Below are 9,835 nucleotides of genomic sequence, written 5' to 3' on the forward strand. Positions count from 1 at the left end.
CCTAAAACAGCATTGTAAACTTATAGCGTATTCTAGGCACTATAACAATACTATAACTGCGCAATGTGCTACATGACCACAGTGACCACAGCCATAGACATCGGGACCATGGCTTAAGGTGAAATTCTTCAAGCTCTGTTGACAGAGTTTAGGCCGTACGGTCGACCATATTCAGTTTATGGCAAATAACTTTTGGTTGTCGCGCTATCGAATCGCATCTTTTCGTTATATTCCCCATCATTCCGAAAGCAAGCAGTGTGCACTTTTCCTTTCTCCATGCTCAGAACCCTCAGAACCCATCATCTATCCAGAACCCAACTGCGATATCTTTGGGTTGCACCGCTAGCGCCGTCTTTAAACTGAGGCCATAGCCATACGCGGCCCTTGTGGAGGTTTGCGGCACTAAATAATCTATTAGCGACCACAAGCGGCGCAGTCGGCTGCGCTTAAAAAAAGAAGAGAGAGTTGCCAAATGCAGTTGCACGATTTGCACAAACAATATGCCCTTTGCTTTTTGAACCATGAAGCGGTGAAGCTTTTGAGACTACCTGGTGAGGTTGAAAGGTTCCGTTAGTTCCATCTATGTTTCGTTCACTACTAGAATGGAGAAGTGTATGTGTGGCATACGATTGATGACGCACGTTCTTACGAGCTGATACAACACGTTTTCATCTATTTTTATTCTAAGCACAATGTTCGCCCATTACTACCACCATTTATGCAGGCCTTATATCGTGCTCTCAAATTGTACTCCTAAAGGGGTTTTGAGAGTTTTAGCTCTACTCCTCACGTGCCGCGGCGCGCGCAGTTGATTCCAGTTGAATTCAAGTTGGGGATCTATTGTTGTCCAACTGGTGCACTGGTATACGAACTTGATTTTGTTTCTTAAACCAGTTATATCAGTTAAGAATTTTCGCCTACAGGCCAGCGGAGGTGCAATGAGTGGAGAAAAAAAGCACCATGGATTCCATGGTGTAATGCATGCTGACCAAGCTCAGCGAACATCGTGGTCTTCATCGTAGCCGATCAGGCCTTGCGTAAAACTAAAGAACTCACGCGCTGTGAAGTAGACATCGTTCTTCATCAATTAAGTTCCAACAGCGCAACAATCGCGCTGTACGTGTTGTGAACATCGTCGTCTTCATGAAGTTCCATATCTGCGCCGTTCCTTCATTTGGTAAATACACGATCGCTAAAGATAAAAGATCGCAGCCATGCCAGACAGAATGCCGAGACCGTCGAACAATGAGAAGTCAGACTGTGGCCGCGGCCGACGGCTTTTGCGCGTGAAGCTATTGGTTCAAGAGTAACCTCTACAACCTTTTCAACCCTTGCTTAGTGATGACCTTATTAAAATTGACTCCATTTATGGACCATATAAATGCAAGAATTTTTATGATATGGACTACAGTGTAGAACATCTGGTCGTACTAGAGACAGAAGTGTTCGTGCATTGGCAATACTTAAATTTGCTCACTGAAGATTAACATATCTGGCTTCATGATGTTGTTTCAGATACCATTCGCAGTAGCCAAGTGTGAGCACGCGGGCATTATGTTCCGTTGGTTAAACGGTGGCCGCTCAGTGGAGGTGCACTTGGTAGTGCGCTCCCTTGAGCAGCCATCGCTAAACTGCCATCCATAGTGAAAAAAAGAAACAACTCTTTTCATTCTGAGCTCTTTGGTATGACAAAGTGAACATTGCATAACTGTTATAATTAATAGTATTATATTCAAACATGATTGCAAGTGTTCTGAAGTTTCTTGAGCATGATCAAATTTCAAGCACACACAGGACTTCCCCTGCTCAGTGATGTTTCTAGCTTCACATGTAGCACTGAGTAAACCGATTTGTATAGAGCAAATTCTTTTCATGTTATTTGCCATGCTACTTTTTTCCACTGCCCCTTGAATTACATAAGTAGTATTTAAGTGCACATGCTTTGCTTTTGTATACTTATAGCACGAAGCTAGACAAAGTTGGATATATTTTAATGCATGTCATACCTGTCCAGCAAAGAAAGTCTGCCTCAGAAAAGACAAAGAAGAAAGAAGAATGCATCCGTGTTAGTCTAGCATACATTCTTTATCTTAGGTCGAATGTGTGTGCCATTATGTCATAGGTGGCACAGACATGAACCTTGGGGTTATAAATATGCAACATGCATGGTATTGTAGCTTGAAGGTCAAATGGCAATAGCTGCAACCTTATCCCATTCTAAAAATGCTAGCAGAGATTGAAGTATTAATTTACTCTGCATTGTTACTATCTAGTTGATGAGGACAGATGTATGCAAACTTATATGACTTGAAGTGGTAGACTTCTCACTTTGAGACAGTAGCAATTTCTTGTATTTTTTTTATTCAAATAGTGATTTTCGTTCATGTATGCTTGCTAGGTGCCATGGTGAGCTGTTTTCTTCGAAAAGTGACAAAGGGCTCCCAAATCTTCCACAAAACTAAGTGATATCTTTAATGCTAACTGAGGCTTGATATCAAGGAAAATATGTAATACTATCACTTGAGGTAGCTTTATACCATGGCCTCTTTTTTCTCTTCAAATGAGGCACAGCAAACACTAATACCATGGTTATTGCTGTGGTTGCGGCACAGTAGTAATGCCTTTTATGAACTTTTTGTCACTCATTCCATTGCCTGAGAGGTACTTTGTACACATGGGCGAATTAATGTTGTTCTTAAGCAGGGGCAGTTTAGGTGGCCCTCACTGCCCCCTTCCCCTTCTCTCCTCCACCTTAAATCTTCCCTGCTTGCACAGTGTATCTTCTGAACAGCTATCAGTATCCATACATACCGTCACCATGTGCAAATAGAAATTATATATTTTTTTCTTTCTTATTTGTGGCGCAACATAAAGAAATCCATAGCATGCAGGCATAGTTGGTACGCCAAAATTATGAAAAAGTATTCCTGTAACTACATTCAACATTTATTGTTTCATATATTCCAGATAATATATAAGGAGCTCATAGCTGTCAGCATTTTTATTTTCTTGTTTAACCTAACCCTTGCCATTGTAGTGACACATATAGCACTATAGATAAACAAATAACATTGCTTTTAACCTTTGTAGAAGCATGAAAACTGTGCAGTTACTGCAGTGGGCTGTGTTTCCACATTCAGATTTAGCCAAATATAAGATCTCTACCTTTATTCAGCTATTGAAACTTGCAGATTAATCAGTTAAAGTAACATAAGTTGTTACTTCCTCAATGCTGTTGTAAGGAGACGCTTTCCTGCTAGCTTACAAGATTAAGTTGATATGCTGCTGACATACCCCTGAGCGTGTCTTTGGGAAAGGTACATGGAAACCAGAAAACTCTATTAAGTGTACAGAACATAAGGGTGAAATAATTTTTAAACAATATTTTTTTATTGCTCACTTCTTTTCAGAGCGGTAACAATGACAGGCAAAGTATGACTGTACTGCCATTTGAAATACAGGTCTCTGTCACCAATGTCTACCTGGACAATGCTACAGTAATCTGACTGGGCTTTGTGCTAATATTAGGCACACTTATGCTTAATTCCTCTACATGCACACTTAATATATTGAGCTTTGCTGTGGGCTCATAGCAGCAAATGTATAAAACTGCTATGTCTGGTCACAGTGGCATCCTGAAAAAGACCAAATGCAAACCTTAAACAATTAAATGTCAGATTCTGGTTAAGCTTTGTATCTTTCGGTATTCTTTACAGGTTTTGCTGCAAAGTTACTTTAATGACCTCTCTGCATGGAGATGCACACATGTGCAGTGCCGTCTCGAAAAGGCGATCGAGAAAGTGGTGGCTATACCCTTTGATACTATCAAAGTTCAGCATAGGTAACTTAGATTTTATTCTCCCTTCTTTTGCATCCAAGAGGCTCATCAAGAAAATAGCTGTCATACCCAAGGAAAAATTGTTTAAGTAGATTCTTACTACTCCAGTTGGCCTGCTTTTTATCGTGCCGTTTTGTCTAAATTTGCATTCATTTTTAATATGAGCAAATTCATTTGTTTATGCAGTTTTTACAGTAAAGATAAAAGGAATTGAGATTGATGTGCTTAAAAGCAGGCATCTTTCCATGGTGTGCTTATGCACCTGGCGTGCTTTCAGAGCCAGTGCATTGGTGCAGAACTTGGCTAGCATGTTAGCCACTTTGATGGAAATTTTAATTGTGCATTACTGTTCAATGCCTCATTGCATTCATGAAAGCAAAACAGACAACAGAAAACTTAACAGCTGATATACATACTTCGTTAGCCTGCTTTGCTCTTTCACAACAAAGGCACTGAGCACTAGTGTGAAATTGAAATTTCCATGAGTGGCACTCATGCTAGCTGAGCTATACACAGATGCTGTTGGTAATTTTTTACCCCATTAGGAGGCCCTGTGAACAGGCTTTGGGAAACGTCCAAATGTCAGGTTTTAGACATTTGGGGGACCTACGTGAGACATGATTCGGAGTCACAAATGATAGTCCAATGTATTTGTTTGTCGAACTTAAACGGATCTCCTGTGGACATCCAAACCTTCGAAAAGGGACGTTGGAAGGACGTCTGTCGCACTCACATGGTCGCCTTGGCTCGGTCCCCTCAAGCTTGTATCATTTGCTTAGTGGACACATGGAGCAGGCTTATGTGATTGTTGCTAAATTTCTTGCACAGTATTCTTTTTGAATGAAGGGTCTGACGTTAACCCTCATGTGAAGCATGAAGCACCCTTATCCCTGAATCTATCGCGACTAGTGGAACAGCATTTTATGTCACGTTGCAACCGTCATTCTGTGATGTAGTGGGCAACTTGCAATGGATGTGCCCTTGTAGCACTGAAACATTACAGCAATGTTATATTTTTGTTTCAGTCTAACATTATTTTTATGTTCCTAATAGCATTTTAGCAGTTACATATAAACGTTCATATAATGTTTCATTAAACTTTCAAACGGCATAAATCTAACATGTATGCAACATAAATGCAATAATCTTGAAAATGAAGCAACCCTGCACGAGCATGTATAGGCCCACCACTCGTGATGGTGCAAAACATTGCATGCTTTGCAAAGACCACAAAAAGAGCACAACCCCTTCATTCACCTTTGATCAGAGAGCATAAAATCTTTTATATCAGTCACTGAGGGGTGTCCCATAAGTGATAGTGGCAAATGCATAGTAAGCAAAGCTTTATAACAAAATAACAGGGCTATATGCACACACTGTATGGCAGGCATCGTCTTAAACAAAGAAGTGTTATTAAAGACGGACGAAAACTTGCAGAGTAGAGAACTTGCTGCTGGCAAGTGCGTCTGCGACCAGAAAATGTCGCTCCTGTCTTGTTTAGAGCAAAAGCTTCACCTATTCTGTAAACCTAAGGCTTCGTAAACCTAAATCTTCAACATAATCTGTCGAAGTCGACCCGTAATGACGTGACACTGACATACCACGGAGGTTGATTACGTGATATACATATATAAAAGCACGTCACGTATATTCTTTTTCTCTGTGGCCCTCGCCAGTCATAAGGCCGTGCACTTTCCTTCGTTATCGTGTGATCACTCCCTCATGGCCTGGGGATGCGTTCAAATTGGCCATGGAAGTAGAGGGCGCCGAGCTGTCGTCCATAGGCCTATTCAGGGGTTTTAGTCCGGACTTCTATTGCACAGGAGTGAGTGGCGGAAACGTTCTCTTCTCTGATTATCCCGCGGATATCGCGCCAGGCTGCAATGCGCGTCGTCAAGTAGCTCTCGCTAAGCGTAGGAAACGTGACAGAGCTTTCGCTCGTTAAAACCATAGAAAAGCGGAGTAAAAGTGTACTGTTATATAAATGAAATGCTTTCTTTTAGGTTGGCGGAATACACTCTTTATACACTGGCAAAAAAAAAAAAAAGATGCTACAATGACTACTATAATGTTACTACTCTAGCCTAGCGTAGAAAGTGTATGGAAAAAGAAATAGCCTGTGTTCTCCGTGATCAGCTCCGGCAGCGCGCCGCAACGGAGGCCACGGAATAACCTATGACTACACGGTACTAAAATTACGCAACAATCTACACACAGGTGGCGCTGCGCAACATATTGAAAACTCCTGAAGTATAGTAAACTACCTGAAGACATTGAAGTGGTGTGTCTCTGGCATCCGGTCCTATCCATCTGAAACATGGCGGAGTTGCGGTATATTGTGTATTTGAAGAAGGAAGAAAAGGCGCTTCTGGCGAGCATACAGGCTTTCAGAGACCAGTCGAGCAAGCTGAAAGTCGAAGAGATGAATATACTAAACGCACTTCGGGAAGAGCAACTGCAAAGTGCAAGTCCGGGGCAAACAAACAATGCAAGGGTAAGTCGGCTGTCGGCTTTTTGAGTGCTTATGTTCACGTGTGTAAATGTATACCATGTGTATACTTCTGTCGTGCCAGGTTGCTCCTGCAGTGGCTGAGGCAGTTGAAGCTCTTCCTACTCGGGACAAAGAGGCAGCTAATGGGCGGCGTCTTCGAACGGGGCAGCCATAGAAACTGTAAGATAACGACGTTATAATTTTGAACCTAGTGAACAGTAGGTTTTACTCCTGTGCTTGTAGGAACGTCGAAGAAGCTCATCCAAGCCACACCACATGCAGGGTTAATCGAGAAATGGAGATCGCGGACCGAGAAAAATTGTTCGGATAGGGAAGGAAGATTCCTTGATGGGTGTAAATAAAAGGTATTAATCGGAAAAGCTTCTTGTACGTCACTTGGAATATAAGGCAATAACAACGTTATTAAAAAAAAACGCTGTAGTGATCACCATGTAGCGTTAAAAGGCTGTGGATGTCCGCAAGTGTGCTATATAGGAGACTATGACAGAGCACACATACAAGCAGGGGGAGATGGCGCAGTCCAGCGAGGCCTTGGAGGTCACATCTAAGAATCATCCACCTGGTCCGTGAAATATCAAAAACCAGCGGAGCCCTGGGAGCCGAGCCGACCAATCCGCTCGTCACTTTCCCATTTCTCATTCCCCGTTTTCTTGATTAAAGGAGTATAGACACCATTTTTTGAAGCGTCGGAAGGAATACGATTGCTTTCCTGGTTATACAGAGATGCTCCCCAAGCAATCCCAACCTCGCATGTTTCCGCGAAGATATTTTAATTTGATTTTAAAAACAAGCCAGGCAAGTACTCCGTTTTTCAAAACCCATTGGCATCGACATCTCTGTGACGAAAACGTGTACATAGGTAAACAACATGGCGTCATCAAACAACTGTGACGTGGAGTCTGCAGCTGTCAGAATCTCTCAACTGGAAAGTCAGACGGAGACAGGCAGAGCCATCCTAGACTGGGTCGGACTCCAATCAGACAGAGGCCCACAGACGAAAACATCTATCCCACCCAACATAAGGGAACACATACTGGTACCACCTTTACCTCGAAACATGCACCCAGACTACAACAAAGAACGCAGAGAACACAGAGTCAAAGCCATCGCTAAAAGAATGAAACGCAAAGCAGTCGATGAAGTTGCTTATATAGACGCATTATGCGGACGACACGGAGCAGCTGTCTCGGCAGTAGTAAATGGAGAAGGTGCACCTAAAATTGCGGCCTCAACACGCACCCGTGACGTTAGTACAGCTGAAGAGGTCGCAATAGCGCTCGCATGCACTGGTACACAGGCCAAAACTATAATCAGCGACAGCAAAACAGCTGTCTGGAATTTTGCAAAAGGACGGATCTCCGAGGAGGCCAAAAAGATTCTTCTCACAAATCCCATTACTAGAACCATATCCATCATATGGATACCAGCACACGAATCTGTCCCTGGCAACGAAGCTGCGCACCTGCTGGCCCGAGATCTCTACCACCGGGCAGCGGTAGAACAGCCGGAATGCAAGGGAATTAAAGATTGCGCTGTCACATACAATGAGATCACAGAATTTTGCAAATTAGATCGAAAAGTATACCCTCCCCCAGATCGGTCTCTCACTAACAATGAAGCACGCATCTGGAGGCGATTACAAGCCGATAAATACATCTGCCCTGTCTGGGTTTTTTCAACACAGACCGGGGAGGAAGAAGATTCTAAATGTAAAAATTGCGGACAAAAAGGCATGCTAGATCATATAATATAGCAATGCGCCGATTCCCCAGGCGCCGGCATTAACATTGATAGTAGAGAAGCCTGGGAGGTTTGGCTGCGGAGCGGAGATCCCACCGTTCAGCGGCACGCGACCCGCCTGGCGGCTGAGGCCGTGAAGAGTGCTTGTATAACCTCACCTGACCTCAGCCTGCGGGGCCCTCCTGACCCGCTCCCCGGCCTGCGTGCCGGGGGCGGGAGATGAAGGGCTCCTTTTCGGTGGAAATAAAGTTTTCATTCATTCATTCATTCATTCATTCATTCATTCATTCGGCAAAGCAAAGAGCAGTGACGACACTGGCCGGACTAGAACAGCGCCGCCGCCGCTTCCGGCCGTGCCCTGCGAAAGAAATCCGCTTCTGCTCGCTTTACTCGATGGCTTCTTCGTTGGTGCATGTTACAATTACCTCACCGGTGTACGTATGGAGACTGCCTGCTAAACTCAGGCCCCAACAGTATGCCTGCACAAGTGCAGGGCTTACGGCAACGGTGCCGGTCGATGGCGCCCCGGGAACATACTGCGCAGCTCCCCGCCTACCCTAGACGTCGCTAGCCCTAGCTGGTTTCACATCGAACCGCCAGCGAAAGGCGCTTCGGAACGAGCTAACGCTGTAAAAAACGTCGGAGTTTAGCGCCGCTTTACTGGCAAGCCCATCTCGTAAAATAATTTCTTGCTTTGCGCGACGCCTTCAGCAGCGGAGCTAGCTGACATCAGGTGCGTCGCACTGGGTAGCAGCTGTCGAAAAAAAAAAAAAGTTCGCTTGTATCACTGTAAATATTTCTACCAGGACCTCCGTATTGGCCGAATAATCCTCTTAATCGTGGCTGATAGTCCTTTGTACAAATAGCTATGTAAGCGAATGAACAGCGATCTGCGATAGCTAGATTACCAATAGCGGATGCTGAGGCAGCTATGACTTGGGAGCCGATCGCGGCGGCCACGACTTTACCATGGCCTCCGAGATCATCTCCGCGCGCGTGTTTCTCTCCGGCCGTTCCAATCGGCACGCGCCCCAGCCAAATGTTTTAAGTTTGTCAGTTCCTCCAGGCGCCACCAGGTGGCAGTGCGCGCCTATGCGTCGAAATAGAGAAGCCTTATTGATGCATAGGTGGCGAGCGCCGCGGTGCGGCGAAAGACGCTGCCACGCCAACTTATGCTCACTCCGGCCGAATGGAACGGCCGGAGAGAACCGTGCGCTGAGGTGATCTCGGAGGCCATGGCTTTACGCACCCAGATTGCCTTGACTGCGCCAGATGGCGCTACATGCTTGGACGGCGGCACGCAGGCCTGCCGCGTCGGGACCAATCAGCGCGTGAACAGGCGTGAGCACGGGAGCCATCGGGAGAGCTTACGGGTTACGGTGGCTGATCAGCTTTGCTCACAGCGTTGGCCAACCGGAGTGATAAAGCAGCATCTTCACGGTTCCTTTGTTCAACATTCCTACCAGTTGACATTTCCTGCGCGTCAACCCACCAAGCTTTCGTGGCTGCTGCTGATTCCTGCTTCGTCGCATGAGTCGCAGGCGAGCGGATCGGGATTAAAGTGCCCGGCAATGTTAGTAACATCCATGCTACTGGGCAAAACAACGTCGCAGTACTAATTATGCCATGCTGAAGCGCTGCTCGACGACGATATTTTCGTGCACGTGCGACAGCAAGCAGACGAAAAACGCGACCCGAATGCGTCACCAGATTTTGTGTTTACGCGATCACCAACCTTGCCAGTA

The 9,835-nt window shown here is 44.9% G+C and overlaps 1 protein-coding gene across 3 annotated transcripts; it reads left to right on the forward strand.

Annotated features, from left to right (window-relative positions):
* The first annotated feature begins 417 nt into the window (after window positions 1-417).
* LOC146197592 (uncharacterized) lies at window positions 418-6,709 on the forward strand. 3 transcript variants are annotated; one of them, XM_084599501.1, is made up of 5 exons: window positions 418-551; window positions 3,717-3,841; window positions 6,056-6,332; window positions 6,412-6,509; window positions 6,573-6,709. In XM_084599501.1, exons 3-4 carry the CDS (start codon window positions 6,156-6,158, stop codon window positions 6,502-6,504), a joined length of 270 nt encoding a protein of 89 aa, XP_084455627.1. In that variant the 5' UTR covers window positions 418-551; window positions 3,717-3,841; window positions 6,056-6,155; the 3' UTR covers window positions 6,505-6,509; window positions 6,573-6,709. The 3 variants fall into 3 exon arrangements, with proteins under 3 accessions (XP_084455627.1, XP_084455628.1, XP_084455629.1); XM_084599502.1 differs by lacking the exon at window positions 3,717-3,841; XM_084599503.1 differs by lacking the exon at window positions 3,717-3,841 and having other exon boundaries at window positions 420-564.
* The last annotated feature ends 3,126 nt before the right edge of the window (window positions 6,710-9,835 follow it).

Source organism: Amblyomma maculatum, chromosome 3 (assembly GCF_055883805.1).
Source record: "Amblyomma maculatum isolate TAMU_Amacu chromosome 3, ASM5588380v1, whole genome shotgun sequence".
Lineage (NCBI taxonomy): Eukaryota > Metazoa > Arthropoda > Arachnida > Ixodida > Ixodidae > Amblyomma > Amblyomma maculatum.